Genomic DNA, 21,704 nt, shown 5'->3' with positions numbered 1-21,704 from the left:
GTATGTCATCATGTTTAGTGTTCTCCATGGTTAGCCAGTCATCATGTTTAGTGTTCTCCATGGTTAGCCTGTCATCATGTTTAGTATTCTCCATGGTCAGTCTGTCATCATGGTTAGTATTCTCCATGGTTAGTCTGTCATCATGTTTAGTATTCTCCATGGTTAGTCTGTCATCATGTTTAGTATTCTCCATGGTCAGTCTGTCATCATGGTTAGTATTCTCCATGGTTAGTCTGTCATCATGTTTAGTATTCTCCATGGTCAGTCTGTCATCATGTTTGGTGTACTTTTATACACTTATTTTAATGTGTGATTTTATTGCCTTTAATCCTTCTGATTTTCTTGTGTATGTAAAGTAACTTTGGGTGTCATGAAAAGCACTTAAAATAAAATGTATTATTACTCTAACCTTAACCATTTTAAATGTAAACTTTAATGGGGTAGGGACGTCCAAGGATTCCGGATGGGAAGGATCATAAAAGTACTCACCCCCCCCCCCCCCCCAGTGAAAACGACTGTGGTGTATTTAGTCTCTGTGTTCCAGGTGGACAGGCTACTATGTGCAGGGTCAGGAACTGTAGGCCAGAGATTCTGCTTTATCCTGCAGAGAACAGACACTGTTATCAGACTCACAGACTAAGTGGAGGCATCTGCAGTCTGCTGCTAATCAGTCAGGGATACATGTGGGTCTGGAAAAGTGCAGCAGGCTGGCAAGACATGGGGAGAGTTCCACTTCAAGACCTCTACTAGTAGGCTGCCCTCTCTGTGGCTCTCTCACCTCTGTCTCCACTGTAGGCAGTTCAGCAGTATCATGACGGTGAGCACTGTAGGAATGCAACACCACAGGATGGTGTCCACCAAAACAACGCCCCCTAGATTGGAACACACACACACACAAATGAATGAACAACTGTCCACTCCAATGGAGGTAGGTCAGTAGAACAGTTAAAACATCTCAGCCTGTATTAGTCCTCACCTACAGCCACATCAAGCATTGGACCAGGAGGACTCCCTCCTGCATCAGTGTGAGCCACCATGTGGATCCTGTACAGTCCAGACAAACCACTCAACTGGTACCTCAGGCTGTCTCCTGGCACCACTACAACCTCTGGAGTTTCTTCTTCACTCTGGATGTAGAGGGTGTAGTAGCGGATGAAGCCATGCCTCTGCTCCAGGGGAACAGGCTCCCACTGCAGGACAACAGCACGGCTGCTCAGCTCCTGCACCACTGGCTTGGGGCCAGCAGAGGGGGCTGAAGAGTCAGTGTAAAAGGGTGAGTAAAAAAGTGTACAACACATCCACATAAAAGGTTATTAATTATGGTGGCAGCTATTGACAAATCAATGAATGAGCTAAAGCCTAGGATATAAAGTAAGTTGTTGTGGTGTGTGTGTGTGTGTGTGTGTTTGACCTTCTTGCCTGGTGTAGGCTTCTACTGACAGCTCCTCCCCAGTCTCTGCATCATACTCAGGCCTCACAGTTACTTTGTAGCACAGTTTCGGCCACACGCCCTCTGACAACAATGGGTATTTGGTCGCACATTACTCACACCCATCTTCAGAATGTAATCCCATGCAACAAAACATACTTGTCTGTTAAATCTTTGTAGAGACAACATATACTGTAAAAGTAGGGCCCCAGAGGTTTTCCTGATCACGTCACCAAATATAGGCCATTTTATTTATTTACACTGAACAAAAATATAAATGCAACATGCAACAATTTCAAAGATTTTACTGAGTTACAGTTCATATGAGGAAATCACATGTCTAGTGAGGATGCAGGTCATGGAAGAACTGGGACATTTTCAGCTTCCAGGAATTGTGTACAGATCCTTGCAACACGGGGCCGTGCATTATCATGCTGACATGAGGTGACGGCGCATTTCGCTACACTTGCATTAACATCTGCTAACCATGTGTATGTGACAAATAAAATTTGATTTGACAATGGGCCTCAGGGTCTTGTCATGGTACAGTATCTCTGTGCATTCAAATTGCCATCGATAAAATGCAATTGTGTAAAATGCAAATGCCTGCCCATACCATAACCCAACAGCCACCATGGGGCACTCTGTTCACATCATTGATATCAGAAAACCGCTCGCCCTCACGATGCCATACACGCCGTCTGCCATGTGCCCAGTACAGTTGAAACCGGGATTCATAGTTGAAGAGCACACTTCTTCAGGGTACCAGTGGGCATCGAAGATGAACATTTGCTCACTGAAGTTGGTTACGATGCCAAACTGCAGTCAAGACCCCGATGACGAGCATGTAAATGAGCTTCCCTGAGGTGGTTTCTAAAAGTAGGTGCAGAAATTCTTTGGTTGTGCAAACCCACAGTTTCATCAGTTGTCCAGCTGGCTGGTCTCAGACGATCCCACAGGTGAAGAAGCCGGATGTGGAGGTCCGAACTGGCGTGGTTACACACGGTCTGCGGATGTGAGGCCGGTTGGACGTACAGCCAAATTCTCTAAAACAACGTTGGAGGCAGCTTATGGTACATAAATTAACATTGAATTCTCTGGCAACAGCTCTGGTGGACATTCCTGCAGTTAGCACACCAATTGCACGCTCCCTCAAAACTTGAGATATCTCAGGCATTGTGTTGTGTGAAAAAACTGCACATTTTACAGTGGCCTTTTATTGTCTCCAGCACAAGGTGCACCTGTGTAATGATCATGCTGTTTAATAAGTTTCTTCATATGCAACACTTGTCAGGTGGATGGATTATCTTGGCATTGGAGAAATGCTCAAATACACAGATGTGAAATACACTTTCTGTGCGTATGGAATATTTCTGGGATCTTTTATTTAGGCACATGAAACGTGTTGCCAACACTTTACATGTTGCGTTTATATTTTTGTTCAGTACATATTTTTAGGGTAGAAAAAACTATGTGCTGCTGCACTCAAATGGGTAAAGACCAGTGGAGGCTGCTGAGGGGAGGAAGGGTCATAATAAGTAGCCGGCTACCGCCATGTTACTTGGCCCCATGTTACTCAACCCTGCACCTTAGAGACCGCTGCCCTATATACATGGACATAGAATCACTGGTTACTTTAATAATGGAACACTAGTCACTTTAATAATGTTTACATAATGCTTTACTTATTTCATATGTATATACTGTATTCTATTCTACTGTATTTTAGTCAATGCCACTCCGACATTGCTAGTGCTAATATTTATACATTTCTTAATTCCATTCTTTTACTTTTAGATTTGTGCGTATTGTTGTGAATTGTTAGATACTACTGCACTGTTGGAGCTAGGAACACAAGCATTTTGCTACACCAGCAATAACATCTGCTAAATATGTGCATGTGACCAATAGAATGTGAGTTGATTTGAATAATGGCTGGAATGGGGACAATGGAATGATATCTAACACATCAAAGACGTGGTTTCCATTTGGTTGATACTACTCCATTGACTCCATTCCAGACATTATTATGAGCCGTCCTCCCCTCAGCAGCCTCCACTGGTAAAGGCTGTAAGGCCATTGGAAATTTGGTAGAAGGTGCTCTTTGCAAAGGGTGGACTATGACTGGCATTAAAACAAAAAGTATAATGTCCACAACTTAGTAAGTGAAAAATGTAGAAAAAATAACAATTGGGCTGACTTTTCACATCAAGGCATTCTTGAAGGGGGATGATGTAAAAAGCCTTTATTGTCTTGTCATTTTGGTTTGTCATGTTTTTATACGGTATAATAAAAAACAGAACCCGAAATGCCTAAGTGTTTGGGTTTGGTACAAGCCTTCATTAGGGTGTAAAAGGATCAACAAGTTCATCTCTCATCTTTTTTTCAAGAGTGCCTTGGTGAGGAAAAGTAAGACCCACAATAAAAGTTCCGCCATTTTCAGTTTACTAAGTGGTGGATATTATCCACTTTGTTTTTTGGCCATATTTTGTGGAGTATTTGGAAGTTATATTGACAGGTATAGGTTAGAATATGAGATGGGGAAATAGATAGGAGAGTCCACTGCCACCAGGGGCATACCTGGTCGTGGCGGGGGCAGCAGGACAACCACTACAACATCCCCCGGCACACATAGAGTAGGAGGCCCCTGTGACATGTGACCTGATCAGGGAAAACTCTGTGTCCTAGTCATAGGCATGACAATTAACTAGCTGAATGATGCATACAATCAACCCATTTACCTGTGATTATAATTTTGCTTGCATTGTGGCTCAGTCTTTGCCAGTATGGAGTATAGCTAGCTGTCTCAGATAAAGCCCACCACTCCACCAGGAAGCTGCTTAGTGATGGGGACTCTAGAGCTGTCCATCGTACCTCCAGTCTGAAATCATCCAATGCTGTGACACTGACATCCACCAGAGCCTTGGGTGCTGTAAGTTATACTCTCATTTTACAGAGGATATGCATTGGACACAATACAACTAAAATGATGCAAAAGTTTCTGGGCATTTGTTCAAATTCATATCAATATATACACTGCCACACAATGCTATCGTCTTAATATGTCGCAATGCTATTGACGTCAATGGTCAAATAGAGTCAGAGTCTGTGTACCTGTGTCCGTGGTGCTGGGGATTGTGATGGTAGCTGGAGGAGAGATGCCGGCAGGGTTGGACATGCTCAGTGTGCAGGAGCAGCGCTCAGGGGGAAGGGTCAGATGACAGGAAGTGTCGGACACACTCAGGGAATTGCAGTCCCATGTATGCAGTGCATTCTGGGAACCCTCAGTACAGCAGGATACGTTAAACCATGGGACTGAGCATTTCACTTGACTCCTGGGTGGGGACTGCAAGACATACAAGGACAACAACAACTCAAACTGAATGTTTATAGAAGAATATCCATATAGACACTTTACAATGGAATAGACCTGAGAGAGCAGAATAACTAGCCCTAGTGTCACCTCAGAGAAAGTTGGTGGGAGGAGCTATAAGAGGATGGGCTCATTGTAATGGCTGAAATGGCACTGAGTCAAACGTGGTTTTCATATATTGAATGTGTTTGATACCATTCCATTCCAGCCACTACAATGAGCCCGTCCTCCTATACCTCCTCCCACCAGCCTCCTCTGTGCCGCCTTACCTTCCACAGCAGAGTCACTCGTCTCAGGTCTGCTCCACCTACAAGCTGAACGGTCCTCCATAGCTGAGGGACAGTAGAGGGTGCTAGAGGGGAGAACACAATCAGATAGCGCAAACCTCACTAGTATCTACAACACACTCCTAACCACATCCATTCAAAAATCTCGTCACACATGTAAGGTAATGTATAAAAGATTCATGGACAATAATGTGCTCATTTAAGCAGACAATTTCTGTTCTTATCTACATATGATTTATGGTCTGCCCAGACAACATTTCCCACAAGCCTGTGCAGCCAAGGAGGAAGCACACTATGGCCAACTTGGCTTGGTTTTCATTTTCACCTTGCGTGTGACTTTTAAAGGGGCAATCTGCAATTTAAACAATAACAAAGTGGTCACCCTGCTTTCTATAAACAATTGAGTGATGGGGCTGGAGAAACGTAACCACTCTCAAATTCATAGACAAGAGCTATGGACTGACTAGAACCAATTTTTTAAATCATATTACTCCAGTGCTAGCCTCCCTACACTGGCTTCCTGTCAAGGCAGGGGCTGATTTCAAGGTTTTACTGCTAACCTACAAAGCATTACATGGGCTTACTCCTACCTATCTCTCTGACTTGGTCCTGCCGTACATACCTACATGTACGCTACGGTCACAAGACGCAGGCCTCCTAATTGTCCCTAGAATTTCTAAGCAAACAGCTGGAGGCAGAGCTTTCTCCTATAGAGCTCAATTTTTATGGAATGGTCTGCCTACCCATGTGAGAGACGCAAACTCGGTCTCAACCTTTGAGTCTTGACTGAAGACTCATCTCTTCAGTGGGTCATATGATTGAGTGTAGTCTGGCCCAGGAGTGTGAAGGTGAATGGAAAGGCTCTGGAGCAACGAACCGCCCTTGCTGTCTCTACCTGGCCGGTTCCCCTCTTTCCACTGGGATTCTCTGCCTCTAACCCTATTACAGGGGCTGAGTCACTGGCTTACTGGTGCTCTTTCATGCCATCCCTAGGAGGGGTGCGTCACTTGAGTGGGTTGAGTCACTGATGTGATCTTCCTGTCTGGGTTGGCACCCCCCCCTTGGGTTGTGCCGTGGCAGAGATCTTTGTGGGCTATACTCGGTCTTGTCTCAGGATGGTAAGTTGGTGGTTGAAGATATCCCTCTAGTGGTGTGGGAGCTGTGCTTTGGCAAAGTGGGTGGGGTTATATCCTTCCTGTTTGGCTCTGTCCGGGGGTATCATCGGATGGGGCCACAGTGTCTTCTGACTCCTCCTGTCTCAGCCTCCAGTATTTATGCTGCAGTAATTTATGTGTCGGGGGGCTAGGGTCAGTTTGTCCTGTGTGAATTGAAGTATGCTCTAATTCGCTCTTTCTCTCTTTCTTTCTCTCTCTCAGAGGACCTGAGCCCTAGGACCATGCCTCAGGACTACCTGGCATGATGACTCCTTGCTGTCCCCAGTCCACCTGACCGTGCTGCTGCTCCAGTTTCAACTGTTCTGCCTGTAATTATTATTATTTGACCATGCTGGTCATTTATGAACATTTGAACATCTTGGCCATGTTCTGTTATAATCTCCACCCGGCACAGCCAGAAGAGGACTGGCCACCACTCATAGCCTGGTTCCTCTCTAGGTTTCTTCCTAGGTTTTGGCCTTTCTAGGGAGTTTTTCCTAGCCCCCGTGCTTCTACACCTGCATTGCTTGCTGTTTGGGGTTTTAGGCTGGGTTTCTGTACAGCACTTTGAGATATTAGCTCATGCACGAAGGGCTATATAAATAAATTCATTTGATTTGATTTGACCATTAACGATATCAACATTAAAGTTTTAACCATGTTTTGAGGATATACAGTGTTTGTTTACAATTACATAGTTTAAGGAGTTAAGCTTATATTTTGGATTCTTATGGGGTTAGTTGAACTAAGCTCATGAGGCATAAGTTAAATTCGTAAAAAATCTCTGGGTATATATCATTAATTTAAAATGCAGTTTGCCCCTTTCATGTGCTAAGGGGAAGCTACACTGCCACTAGCTCACTCTCTAACCAACAGTCATGAAATTATCATGAATACAACTCTTCAGGGTTTGTTGAATTTCCTCTTCCCTTCATTTGAATGTTTTTGTTGATTTTATTTAACTAGGCAAGTCAGTTACTTATTTACAATGACAGTCTACCCCAGCCAAACCTGGATGACACTGGGCCAATTGTGCACTGCCCTATGGGACTCCCAATCACAGCCGGATGTGATGCAGCCTGGATTCAAACCAGGGACTGCAGTGACGCCTCTTGCACTGAGATGCAGTGCTTTAGACTGCTGCGCCACTCAGGAGCTAGAATGTACTAGAAATCAACTTCTGTTCTAGCTTAACAGGTCAAATGATTCTACATGAGTAATTTGAAAAGCCACACAGATCTATATGAGGGGAATAGGAGGAACTGGGGTTTATCAGCAGTTTTAGATTTGATGTGATAAAAGATATTCCCAGATCATTGTTCCTTGACCGTTTCATAGTCCTAGGAACAAAGCACACTATGCTGACAATATAAGGTTCTACTCTACATCCCTTCTTTTCTTTTTCTACTAGAAAGCACATCAAACTCTCTCATGTCACATGGTTTCCCTCTCCTCGCTTTATTTTTTTATTTTTTTATTTTTCCTAAAGGAGTAGGGCATTGGAATCCATGCTGCAGCTGTATACAGTGGGCTCCAAAATTACTGGCACCCCTGACTGGCAATGCACAAACAATACTTAAAAATATATAAACAATATAATTATAGAGATAAACTCAAAATACCAACATGTGAGAATACTGTACTTTATTAATGTTTCAATGGAACCCACCAAAATCAATTATTGATTTAATAAAGAATCTGACCTCCAAATCAAGGTTTCACAATTAATGGCACCCTTAAAGATTATTGTAAATAACATCTACCAAAATTAAACCTGGAATTAAATTCCACTTATTTAAGTTTATCTAAGTCTTAAGGAACTATATTGAGCCATTAAATCACTTCCTGTTTCACTAGGATATAAAAATAAGGTAACACGCATGCAGTATCCCTCTGTCATCCAACACCATGAAGAAAACAAAAGAACTAGCAGTTCAAAAGAGACAGATGGTCGTAGACCTTCATAAATCTGGCAATGGTTACAGGAAGATCCACAAACGATTGAATATACCACTGAGCACTGTCAGGGCAATTATTTTTTTTAAATCTAAAGATATGGAACAGTTGAAAACCTCACGGGTAGAAGACGCAAATGCATTTTGCCCCCCAAGATAGGGAGGGGGATCGTGAGAAAAGCAAAAAATCCCCAAGAATCACTGTGAAAGAATTGCAAGCCTTGGTGGCGTCTTGGGGTCACCAGGTTTGAAAAAGCACCATCAGACGCCACCTCCACATCCACAGGCTCTTTGGAAGGGTTGCCAGAAGAAAGCCATTTCTGACCCCAAAACACAGACGCAAGCGCTTGGAGTTTGCCAAACGTCATTTAAATTATGACTGGAAGAAGGTGCTCTGGTCAGATGAGACCAAAATTGAACGTTTTGGTCAGATACAGCATCAGCATGTTTGGCGTAGAAACAGAGATGCATACTAGGAGAGGCACCTCATACCCACGGTGAAATATGGTGGTGGGTCAGTGATGTTTTGGGTGGGTCAGTGATGTTTTAATTCCAGAGGTCCAGGGGCACTGATTAAGATTGATGGCATAAGGAATTCCACCAAGTACTAGGCAATTAAGGCTGGCAATCTGGTTGCCTCTGCCAGAAGGCTGGGACTTGGCCGTAGTTGAACTTCCCAAGAACACAATGACCCAAAACATACCTCAAGATCCACACAGAAATGGTTCTGTGACAACAAAAACAATGTTCTGCCATGGTCATCTCAGTAGCCGGACATCAATCCAATCGAAAACCTGTGGGCTGAGTGGAAGAGGGCAGTTGATAAGCGCAAACTGTCACGTTCTGACCTTGATTTCCGTTGTTTTGTATTTATTTAGTATGGTCAGGGCGTGAGTTGGGTGGGCAGTCTATGTTTGTTTTTCTATGTTTTGGGGCATTTCTATGTTTTCGGCCTAGTATGGTTCTCAATCAGAGGCAGGTGTCATTAGTTGTCTCTGATTGAGAATCATACTTAGGTAGCCTGGGTTTCACTGTGTGTTTGTGGGTGATTGTTCCTGTCACTGTGTTTGTTGTCACAGGATAGGCTGTATAGGTTTTTCACGTTCCGTTTGTTGTTTTGTAGAGTTAAGTTATTTCATGTATCGTTCATTTTCCATTAAAGAAACATGAGTAACCACCACGCTGCTTTTTGGTCCGCTTCTCCTTCTACAGACGAACGTCGTTACACAAACCAAAGAATGTGAAGTATGTTGAAAGGATCTGCATAGAGGAATGGTCCAAAATTCCTCCAAATGTGTTTCTTAACCTTGTCAAACATTACAGGAAAATACTCCATGCTGTTATCCTTGCCAGAGGTGGTTGAACTAAGTACTAAATGAGGAGTGCCAGTAATTATGAAACCTTGACTTTGGGGAAATGTATTTTGCATTAAATAATTGTATGATTTTGGTTGGTTCCATTGAAACATGAATAAAGTACAGTATTTTGAGTTTATCTCTATAATTATATATTTTAAAGTATTGTTTGTGCATTGCCAGTCAGGGGTGCCAGTAATTTTGGAGCCCACTGTATGTGTTTTCGTTCTGGAGGCCACGGCTTAGACCACTAGATCTCTCTCTTTCTCTCACACACTCACACACACACTCACACACTCACAGTCTCTCACTCTTGCTCACTCTCACCTGCCACCTCTGTACACTGCTGTTGTGTTGGGCTCCAGTCGCTCCAGTGGCTGAGGGTACTATTGTATCGGTAACGCATCATCACTGTATATAGAGTGGAGGCGGAGAAGAGACACGTGGAGGCAGAAAAGAGACCCTGCTCTCTCTCAGGTCTCAGGTCCACCTTCACTGTCTTGGGCTCAGGCTGATGGTAATATATAGGGAAAAACGGATAACAACTTAACGCCAAACACCCGCTGTAGATATACATATATTATACGCATCACTGTATACATTACATAGTCCTACAGTAACTGATAGATTGGAGATGACAGTGGGCCACACACCTGCTCCTCTGTGCTGTACTGCACCTGGAAGACCAGAGCACCATTGGAGATATGTTTTCTGGTCACCGGGAAGCTGGTATTGGTAGTCCACTGCAGCTTCAGGCATCTGGGTTTGCCTCTCACTGCTGACACATTGGAGAGGACAGGGGTGGGCAGCTTCACTGGGGGGAGAACAAGACAAAGGGTTAGATGTAAAGTAAGATGTGTGTAAAACATGTGCGTACAGATGTAGGATCTTAATTTGAGCCAGTTTGCTACAGCAGGAAAATAATCCTGTAGCAATAGGAAATGTGAATTATTATGTGGTTTGTAATTAATGGACATTTTTGTAGGGGTTGATACATTTTTCATAAGGGAAAATCAACTCACAAATCTCAAAGCCGAACTTACAAACTTCAGAAGCCATTTTAAACTTAAAATAAACTACAAGGTTTACATTTCCAATATTCTCCTGCAACAGGGTGATCAAAGGAAGATCCTTCATTCTGTATAGTCTATTGTATGACACTGTGTATTACCTGCGTCTATGGCATTGAGGCAGAGGCTGGGTGAGCTGGCTGTTGTGTAAGGGCTGTCGGCCAGGACCCTGATGCAGTAGCAGCGGCTCAGATAGGTCACGTTAACAGAGCAGTGGGTCTGGGTAACAGTCTGACACAGTTGGGACTGATGGATCACAGGGTCATCGCATCCGGTTCTGCAGGCACAAACACACAGGCATGTTTCCTAAATAGTTTGCTGCACAATGAATCTCCACTGTGTCAGCCTCAGAACAACCCAATCCGAACCTCAAATCAAATTACACTGCAGTCAGGTGTTTTGCCTGATGTTGCCTGGTGATGAAATAAAATGATCTATATGTAAAGGTTCATGAGTACCAACTTTGAGAATATATTATTCTACAGATCTGTGTAATAAACATGTTACAATGTCATTTTTAAGTACAAACCAGGGAAATAACCATTACAAACTCAAATATGACTCACACATGATGAAACACAATGATAAAGTTGAAACACCAGAATGGCTTTGGGTAGACATTAGGCAACTTATGCTGGGAGCTTTGCCATCAATATAACTAATGAACTCTATGAATTATATTTTAAATCTCCTCATTCAGCCTGTGGTCATGGAGAAAACAAAGGCATGCTGATGTCAAGGTGTAGAGTACTCATTGAAATAGAACAGAGGAGGCTGGTGGGAGGAGCTATAGGACGGGCTCGTTGTAATGGCTGGAATGGAATTAATAGAACGGTGTCAAACACATCAAACATATGGAAACCAGATGTTTTGACTCTGTTCCAAGAATTCCAATCCAGCCATTACAATGAGCCCGTCCTATAGCTCCTCCCACCAGCTTCCTCCGAAATGTAATGAATCATTCTGTGGTTGCGCAACTGCTGGAATATGTCAGCCTGCCTTTGTTTACTTCAGTCCAGCATGTTGAAGGATATATTGGCATTCAAGTACTGCCTCTTCCTCTGTCTAAGGGGCCTCATACAATCACAACCATTAACTTGTGCCGTAGATGTTGTAGCACGTGTCTTACATGTTGACCTGCAGTGTGAAGCGCGTGTCTGAGGGAGAGCCTTGTCCAGGTGTCCAGTAGCAGGTCACGTTGGAGTAGGCAATAAAGACACACTGAGGCTGGCTAGGGCTGAGAGGGAATTCTGCATGGACCAGAGGGGAGAGAAAGGATACAGGTGATTCAAAGTGTGTAGAAATAATGTTTAATTAATGCTCACATATGGAAACAGCACATTCAAAATCATCTGCTTTGATCTATGTTATTGCTTGCCATTGGCTGAACAAACCACAGTCTCAAATCAAATGTAATGTAATTTGACACATGCGCCGATTACAACAGGTGTAGGCAGCCCTTACAGTGAAATGCTTACTTACAAGCCCTTAACCAACAATGCAGTTTTAAGAAAAAAAAAGTGTTAAGAAAGTATTTACAAAAATAAACTGAAGTAAAAATGTTTAAAAAAATAACAGTAGCGAAGCTATATACAGGGGGTACCGGTACAGAGTCAATGTGCGGGGGCACCAGTTAGTCAAGGTAATTCAGGTAATATGTACATGTAGGTAGAGGTAAAGTGACTATGGATGGATAATAAACAGAGAGTAGCAGCAGCGTAAAAATGGAGGTGGGGGGACAATGCAAATAGTCTGGGTAGCCATTTGATTATGCTGTTCAGGAATCTTATGGCTTGAGGGTAGAAGCTGTTAAGGAGCCTTTTGGACCTAGACTTGGCGCTCCGGTACCGCCTGCCGTGCGGTAGCAGAGAGAACAGTCTATGACTAGAGTTGCTGGAGTCTTTGGCAATTTTCTGGGCCTTCCTCTGACACCGCCTGTTATAGAGGTCCTGGATGGCAGGAAGCTTGGCCCCAGTGACATACTGAGCCGTACGCACTACCCTCTGTAGTGCTTTGCGGTTGGAGGCTGAGCAGTTGCCATACCAGGCAGTGATGCAACCAGTCAAGATGCTCTGGATGGTGCAGCAATATAACATTTTGAGGATCTGAGGACCAATGCCAAATCTTTTCAGTCTCCTGAGGGGGAATAGGCGTTGTCGTGCTGTCTTCACGACTGTCTTGGTGTGTTTGGACCAGAGGTCGACCGATTAATCGGCATAGCCGATCGGCATTTCCGATTAATTAGTGCCGATTTCAAGTTTTCAAAACAATCAGTAATCAGCATTTTTGGATGCCGATTATGGCCAATTACATTGCCATCCACGAGGAGACTGCATGGCAGGCTGACCACCTGTTATGCGAGTGCAGCAAGGAGCCAAGGAAAGTTGCTAGCTAGCATTAAACTTATCTTATAAAAAACAATCAATCTTAACATAATCACTGGTTAACTACACATGGTTGATGATATTACTAGTGTAACTAGCTTGTCCTGCGTTGCATGTAATCAATGCAGTGCCTGTTAATTTATCATTGAATCAAAGCCTACTTCATCTTCGCCAAACAGGTGATGATTTAACAAAAGCGCATTTGCGAAAAAAGCACAATCATTGCACAAATGTACTTAACCATAAACATCAATGCCTTTCTTAAAATCAATACATGTATATTATTTTAAACTTACATATTTAATTAAAATAAATTAATGTTAGCAGGCAATATTAACCAGGGAAATTGTGTCACTTCTCTTATGTTCAACGAAAGCAGAGTCAGGGTATATGCAGCAGTTTGGGCCACCTGGCTTGTTGCGAACTGTGTGAAGACCATTTCTTCCTAACAAAGGCTGTAATTAATTTGCCAGAATTTTACATAATCATGACATTGAAGGCTGTGCAATGTAACAGCAATATTTAGACTTCGGTTTGCCACCCGTTCGATAAAATACGGAACGGTTCCGTATTTCACTGAAGGAATAAACATTTTGTTTACGAAATTATAGTTTCTGGATTTGCCCATATTAATGACCTAAGGCTCGTATTTCTGTGCGTTTATTATATTATAATTAAGTATATGATTTGATATTTGATAGAGCAGTCTGAAAAATCATAATCGGTCAACCTCTTAGTTTGGACCATGACAGTTTGATGGTGATGTGGACACCAAGGAACTTGAAGCCCTCACCCTGCTCCACTACAGCCCTGTCGATGAGAATGGGGGCGTTCTCGGTCCTCCTTTTCCTGTAGTCCACAATCATCTCCTTTGTTTTGCTCACATTGAGGGAGAGGTTGTTATCCTGGCACCACACTGCCAGGTCTCTGATCTCCTCCCTATCGTTGTCTCTCTCCAGAAATACCAACGAATTATAGTCCTTTCTGATATACTCCTGGATATTACTGTGCATTCCTTACTAATCTAGTTATCTATTTAGCTTTATATCATTTCTATGAAGTCATATTGAGATTACCTAATCTATTTTTGAAATTAGATCTATATCCTGAAAGCCAATAAAAGATTAAGAAACAACATACATAGTAATTAATCAAAAGGCAATACATTCCAAAAAATATTGCATTCCTCCACAACCAAGCTCTTAATTAAGGTCCTGAATTTGGGATAGATCAGGATTTTGGCACACCAAAAATACTGACCTTGATTGACTACTAATAGTGATGTAAATTTGGTATGCTACCTCTCCACACGTGCTCTTGACACTGTTAAATATATCAGTGTAGGCTTGACCTCACTAACCAACCTGAAGTAGGTTGCAGAAATCTATGTTATTCGTTCTGCAGGGTATACTACAAAGCAGGAGCAATAAGTTAGCCAGATAACTTTGATAAATAGCGAGAAATAATCTATGATTTTCCGGTTCAGTAAGAAAGCTAAACTTAGATATGTGTTTTTTGTTGTTGAGTCAATTAGAGATTGCCCATTTCAAGTTTATCTTTCAAAAATATCAGTTTTTTCCCCCAGAATATTTAGGCTAGTTAGCTGGCTAACTCCTTGATCCTGCTTTGTAGTATGCCAGGTATACTATACTATGAAGGAAGCTAGATCTACTCAGGGTTTTCTAAAGCTAGACAGCTTCAGTTAGCTTCACATTCCAGTTCAGGCACCCTCTCCGGCGCCAGTTGTCTCATCATTGGGGCGGCAGGAAGCCTAGTGGTTAGAGCGTTGGACTAGTAACCGAAAGGTTGCAAGATTGAATCCCCGAGCTGACAAGGTTAAAATCTGTTGTTCCGCCCCTGAACAAGGCAGTTAACTCACTGTTCCTAGGCTGTCAGTGAAAATAAGAATTGGTTCTTAACTGACTTGCCTAGTTAAATAAAGGTAAAATAAATAAATAAATACAAATTATGCGCACCTGTGCCTCATGACACTCACTCGGACTCCATCACCTTCCTGATTTCCTCCTCTATATCTTCCACTCCCCTTGGTGTTTTCCTCAGGTGTTATTGACTCTGTTTCTTATCTGTACGCTTTTCGTGTTTCTGGTTTTGTACTATGTTCTATTTGTTATTACATTTGCACTCCCTGTACTTGCTTCCCGTTTCCCAGGGTATATGTTACACATCTGTACTACGACCGGTGGATACTGAACGCCGAACTCTTCATTAAGACAATGCTGAAACATGAATCCATGGGTGAGTCTGTCATGTATTGTCATGTTGTGTCTTGTTTCTGTCCTTTCCCTTCACCCTGTCTCCCTCTGCTGGTCGTTATTAGGTTACCTTTTCTCCCCCTCTTTCCCCCAGCTGTTCCTTGTCTCCTCCTAACTACCTCGTCACCCCTTTTCCCACCTGTTCCCTTTTTCCCTCTGATTAGTCCTCTATATCTCTCTCTGTTTTTGCTCCTGTCTTTGTCGGATTCTTGTTTGTGTTATTCATGCCTGAACCAGACTATCGTCATGTTTGCTGCAACCTTGTCCTGTCCTGTCGGAATCTGCCGGTCCATCTGAGCCTACCTATGTTTTGTCATTAAAGAAGCTCTGTTTACGTTAATTCGCTTTTGGGTCCTCATTCACGCACCTTAACAGAAGAATCCGACCAAGAATGGACCCAGCGACTTCGGATCCTCTCCACTCAGCCGTCGAGATCCAGGGAGCGATGCTAGGCAGACACGAGCAGGAATTGTCTGCTGCTCGACATGCCGTTGAGACCCTGGCCACCCAAGTCTCCAACCTCACAGAACAGGTTCACCATCTCCGCCTCGATCCACCGGCCACTTCCAGGGCTTTCGAATCTCCGGAGCCCAGAATCAATAACCCGCCGTGTTACTCTGGGGAGCCCACTGAATGCCGCTCGTTCCTCACCCAGTGTGATATTGTGTTTTCTCTCCAGCCCAACACTTACTCCAGGAGCACTGCTCGTGTCGCCTACGTCATATCTCTCCTTACTGGACGGGCTCATGAGTGGGGCACGGCAATCTGGGAGGCAAGGGCTGAGTGTACTAACCAGTATCAGGACTTTAAGGAGGAGATGATACGGGTTTTTGATCGATCTGTTTTTGGGGAGGAGGCTTCCAGGGCCCTGTCTTCCCTATGTCAAGGTAATCGATCCATAACAGACTACTCTATTGAGTTTCGCACTCTTGCTGCCTCCAGTGGCTGGAACGAGCCGGCTTTGCTCGCTCGTTTTCTGGAGGGTCTCCGCGCAGAGGTAAAGGATGAGATTCTCTCCCGGGAGGTTCCTTCCAGCGTGGATTCCTTGATTGAACTCGCTATTCGCATTGAGCGACGGGTTGATCTTCGTCACCGAGCTCGTGGAAAGGAGCTCGCGTTCTCCGTTGCCCCCCTCTCCGCATCACTACCGTCTTCCTCTGCCGGCTCGGGTGCTGAGCCTATGCAGCTGGGAGGTATCCGCATCTCGACTAAGGAGAGGGAACGGAGAATCACCAACCGCCTCTGTCTCTACTGCGGTTCTGCTGGTCATTTTGTCACTTCATGTCCAGTAAAAGCCAGAGCTCATCAGTAAGCGGAGGGCTACTGGTGAGCGCTACTACTCCTGTCTCTCCTTCAAGATCCTGCACTACCTTGTCGGTCCATCTACGCTGGACCGGTTCGTCAGCTTCCTGCAGTGCCTTAATAGACTCTGGGGCGGAGGGCTGTTTTATGGACGAGACCTGGGCTCGGGAACATGACATTCCTCTCAGACAGTTAAGGGAGTCCACGGCCTTGTTCGCCCTGGATGGTAGTCCTCTCCCCAGGATTCAGCGTGAGACGCTACCTTTAACCCTCACTGTTTCTGGTAATCATAGCGAAACCATTTCTTTTTTAATTTTTCGTTCACCTTTTACACCTGTTGTTTTGGGCCATCCCTGGCTAGTTTGTCATAATCCTTCCATTAATTGGTCTAGTAATTCTATCCTCTCCTGGAACGTCTCTTGTCATGTGAAATGTTTAATGTCTGCTATCCCTCCTGTTTCCTCTGTCTCTCCTTCACAGGAGGAGCCTGGTGATTTGACAGGGGTGCCGGAGGAATATCACGATCTGCGCACGGTGTTCAGTCGGTCCAGGGCCACCTCTCTTCCTCCACACCGGTCGTATGATTGTAGTATTGATCTCCTTCCGGGAACCACTCCCCCCCGGGGTAGACTATACTCTCTGTCGGCTCCCGAACGTAAGGCTCTCGAAGATTATTTGTCTGTAGCTCTTGCCGCCGGTACCATAGTCCCCTCCTCCTCTCCCGCCGGAGCGGGGGTTTTTTTTGTTAAGAAGAAGGACGGGTCCCTGCGCCCCTGCATAGATTATCGAGGGCTGAATGACATAACAGTGAAGAATCGTTATCCGCTTCCTCTTATGTCTTCAGCCTTCGAGATCCTGCAGGGAGCCAGGTTTTTCACTAAGTTGGACCTTCGTAACGCTTACCATCTCGTGCGCATCAGGGAGGGGGACGAGTGGAAGACGGCGTTTAACACTCCGTTAGGGCACTTTGAATACCGGGTTCTTCCTTTCGGCCTCGCTAACGCTCCAGCTGTCTTTCAGGCATTAGTCAATGATGTCCTGAGAGACATGCTGAACATCTTTGTTTTCGTTTACCTTGACGATATCCAGATTTTTTCACCATCACTCCAGATTCATGTTCAGCACGTTCAACGTGTCCTCCAGCGCCTTTTAGAGAATTGTCTTTTTGTGAAGGCTGAGAAGTGCTCTTTTCATGCCTCCTCCGTCACTTTTCTCGGTTCTGTTATTTCCGCTGAAGGCATTAAGATGGATCCCGCTAAGGTCCAAGCTGTCATTGATTGGCCCGTCCCTAAGTCACGCGTCGAGCTGCAGCGCTTTCTCGGCTTCGCGAACTTCTATCGTCGTTTCATCCGTAATTTCGGTCAGGTGGCAGCTCCTCTCACAGCCCTTACTTCTGTCAAGACGTGCTTTAAGTGGTCCGTTTCCGCCCAGGGAGCTTTTGATCTCCTCAAGAATCATTTTACATCCGCACCTATCCTTGTTACACCTGACGTCACTAGACAGTTCGTTGTCGAGGTTGACGCGTCAGAGGTGGGCGTGGGAGCCATTCTTTCTCTGCGCTCCCTCTCTGACGACAAGGTCCACCCTTGCGCGTATTTTTCTCATCGCCTGTCGCCGTCGGAACGTAACTATGATGTGGGAAACCGCGAACTGCTCGCCATCCGCTTAGCCCTAGGCGAATGGCGACAGTGGTTGGAGGGGGCGACCGTTCCTTTTGTCGTTTGGACTGACCATAGGAACCTTGAGTACATCCGTTCTGCCAAACGACTTAATGCGCGTCAGGCGCGCTGGGCGCTGTTTTTCGCTCGTTTCGAGTTCGTGATTTCTTATCGTCCGGGCTCTAAGAACACCAAGCCTGATGCTTTATCTCGTCTCTTCAGTTCTTCAGTAGCCTCCACTGACCCCGAGGGGATTCTCCCTGAGGGGCGTGTTGTCGGGTTGACTGTCTGGGGAATTGAGAGGCAGGTAAAGCAAGCACTCACTCAAACTCCGTCGCCGCGCGCTTGTCCTAGGAACCTTCTTTTCGTTCCCGTTCCTACTCGTCTGGCCGTTCTTCAGTGGGCTCACTCTGCCAAGTTAGCCGGCCACCCTGGCGTTCGGGGTACGCTTGCTTCCATTCGCCAGCGTTTTTGGTGGCCCACCCGGGAGCATGACACGCGTCGCTTCGTGGCTGCTTGTTCGGTCTGCGCGCAGACTAAGTCCGGTAACTCCCCTCCTGCCGGCCGTCTCAGGCCGCTTCCCATTCCCTCTCGACCGTGGTCTCACATCGCCTTAGATTTTGTCACCGGACTGCCTTCGTCAGCGGGGAAGACTGTTATTCTTACGGTTGTCGACAGGTTCTCTAAGGCGGCTCATTTTATTCCCCTTGCTAAGCTTCCTTCTGCTAAAGAGACGGCACAAATCATCATCGAGAATGTTTTCAGAATTCATGGCCTTCCGTCAGACGTCGTTTCGGACAGAGGTCCGCAATTCACGTCTCAATTTTGGAGGGAGTTTTGCCGTTTGATTGGGGCTTCCGTCAGTCTCTCTTCCGGCTTTCACCCCCAGTCTAACGGTCAAGCAGAACGGGCCAATCAGACTATTGGTTGCATCTTACGCAGTCTTTCTTTTCGCAACCCTGCGTCTTGGTCAGAACAGCTCTCCTGGGCAGAATACGCCCACAACTCGCTTCCTTCGTCTGCGACCGGGCTATCTCCTTTTCAGAGTAGCCTCGGGTACCAGCCTCCGCTGTTCTCATCTCAGTTCGCCGAGTCCAGCGTCCCCTCCGCTCAGGCTTTTGTCCAACGTTGCGAGCGCACTTGGAAGAGGGTCAGGTCTGCACTTTGCCGTTATAGGGCGCAGACTGTGAGAGCTGCTAAAAAGCGTAGAACTAAGAGTCCTAGATATTGTCGCGGTCAGAGAGTTTGGCTCTCCACTCAGAACCTTCCCCTTAAGACAGCTTCTCGCAAGTTGACCCCGCGGTTCATTGGTCCGTTCCGTATTTCTCGGATCATTAATCCTGTCGCAGTGCGACTTCTTCTTCCGCGATATCTTCGTCGCGTCCACCCGGTCTTCCATGTCTCCTGTATCAAGCCCGTTCTTCGCGCCCCCGCTCGTCTCCCCCCCCCCCCCCCCCCCATCCTTGTCGAGGGCGCACCCATCTACAGGGTCCGTAGGATTTTGGACATGCGTCCTCGGGGCCGTGGTCATCAGTACCTAGTAGATTGGGAGGGGTACGGTCCTGAGGAGAGGAGTTGGGTTCCCTCTCGGGACGTGCTGGACCGTGCGCTGATCGAGGATTTCCTCCGTTGCCGCCAGGTTTCCTCCTCGAGTGCGCCAGGAGGCGCTCGGTGAGTGGGGGGGTACTGTCATGTATTGTCATGTTGTGTCTTGTTTCTGTCCTTTCCCTTCACCCTGTCTCCCTCTGCTGGTCGTTATTAGGTTACCTTTTCTCCCCCTCTTTCCCCCAGCTGTTCCTTGTCTCCTCCTAACTACCTCGTCACCCCTTTTCCCACCTGTTCCCTTTTTCCCTCTGATTAGTCCTCTATATCTCTCTCTGTTTTTGCTCCTGTCTTTGTCGGATTCTTGTTTGTGTTATTCATGCCTGAACCAGACTATCGTCATGTTTGCTGCAACCTTGTCCTGTCCTGTCGGAATCTGCCGGTCCATCTGAGCCTACCTATGTTTTGTCATTAAAGAAGCTCTGTTTACGTTAATTCGCTTTTGGGTCGTCATTCACGCACCTTAACAGAGTCAGTGTCACATTTTCATTTGTGACTAAATAAAAATGAAAGAAAATGTATCTTGCAAATTCAGCAGGCTAAGGTGTAAAATAGCATTTTAGAAGTGGCATCTTTATTTTATTACTCGCCGTCTTTTTTTTTATGCCGCGCACAAGGACATTTTCCCCTCTCCTATCAATAAAATAATTGTATTAAATCATACAAAAGTTTTACTGTGCGTGAAGTTCTAAATACATTTTGTCATTACCAAATGACAGCTGCACCACTGAGAGCATCTTGACTGGCTTCATCACCGCTTGGTATGGCAACTGCTGTCAACGTTGAAAACACTGTATATAAAAGTACTGTGTGTGTGTGTGAGTATCCCTAACCTTGCCAACAGACAAAGAGCTATGAACATATTAGTGGTACACTAATCAGAGCCTTATTTGGCTCGGCAACAGAAATAAGGCTTGATGTGTAATGAAATAAACATTTTAAACATCAGGCGACATCCTTACAACAGGACACATGAATGTTCTTGCAACGTTAGCATGAAACATGTCTAGAACATTATCTTCTATTCGGAGAGCATGGCAACCATGTTCTGTGTATGTTTGGTGGGATGTTGATTGAATATTCTCCTAATCCTCAGAACTGGACACATGAATGGTATTGCAACATTCCCATGAAACATGTCCAGAACATTAATATCTTAAATTCTGAGAACATGTTAACCACATTCTGGGTAAGTTATATTTTACATTATGGGAAAAGTCTCTGGAAACATTCCTTGCACATCAAGGGAACATTCCTATGAAAACGTTAGTTAATGACCTAATGAGACTCAAAGGAACGTTCTCTAAAGTTGTGGGAATGTTTGTTGTTAGCTGGGTAGTTAGCAGCATGCCAATTATTACATGACCTAGTATTTAATCAAGATCTCTTAAATATGTCGTTTTTTTAAACTTTCATAAGAGAAACAAGACTTGTTCCAACTTCCAATGTATGTAGATAAAACACACTAAAAAGTTATACAAACTCTCACCTGTAGCAGTGCAAATATGTAGTCCAATGTAAAGAGCCACAAATGCTAGACTCCTGTCGTCCATCCTCGAGTTAGGATGAATTCCTATGCCTCCTCCTGCTGTCACTAACGGTGTCCTCGGAGTGTCACACAACAGAGCTCTGAATATACAATGTGAAGACGTGTGACAGTTCCAGGAACATAGCTAGTATAACGAGCCCCTCATACCAGTTATGACGATGCTCTTCAGCAACCTCTCATATTTCAGCAACATGCGTGCAATCAGCCGCTAGCCTAAACGTGATTGTTTGACAATCAGATTAAAACATCATAACTGGTAGAGTTTATGACAGAATAAACATTTATTAGGTCTACATTTGAAAAGTTAAATGAC

The 21,704-nt window shown here is 44.8% G+C and overlaps 1 protein-coding gene across 1 annotated transcript in view; it reads right to left on the bottom strand.

Annotated features, from left to right (window-relative positions):
- Nucleotides 1-21,579, bottom strand: part of LOC110522754 (interleukin-6 receptor subunit beta) — a 34,858-nt gene extending 13,279 nt beyond the window's left edge. Inside the window, exons 1-11 of the mRNA XM_021601226.2 lie at nt 21,332-21,579; nt 11,753-11,873; nt 10,725-10,900; nt 10,207-10,367; nt 9,881-10,064; nt 5,072-5,154; nt 4,544-4,775; nt 4,171-4,359; nt 1,412-1,513; nt 977-1,252; nt 779-872 (exon numbers count right to left, since the gene is read on the bottom strand). Coding sequence (XP_021456901.2) covers nt 779-872; nt 977-1,252; nt 1,412-1,513; nt 4,171-4,359; nt 4,544-4,775; nt 5,072-5,154; nt 9,881-10,064; nt 10,207-10,367; nt 10,725-10,900; nt 11,753-11,873; nt 21,332-21,395 — 1,682 coding nt within the window. The 5' untranslated portion in view covers nt 21,396-21,579. The remainder of the gene's footprint in view (nt 1-778; nt 873-976; nt 1,253-1,411; nt 1,514-4,170; nt 4,360-4,543; nt 4,776-5,071; nt 5,155-9,880; nt 10,065-10,206; nt 10,368-10,724; nt 10,901-11,752; nt 11,874-21,331) is intronic.
- Between the last annotated feature and the right edge of the window lie 125 nt (nt 21,580-21,704).

The sequence above is a fragment of the Oncorhynchus mykiss genome, chromosome 30, assembly GCF_013265735.2.
Source record: "Oncorhynchus mykiss isolate Arlee chromosome 30, USDA_OmykA_1.1, whole genome shotgun sequence".
Classification (NCBI taxonomy): domain Eukaryota; kingdom Metazoa; phylum Chordata; class Actinopteri; order Salmoniformes; family Salmonidae; genus Oncorhynchus; species Oncorhynchus mykiss.
This window is presented reverse-complemented; position numbering and strand designations above follow the sequence as displayed.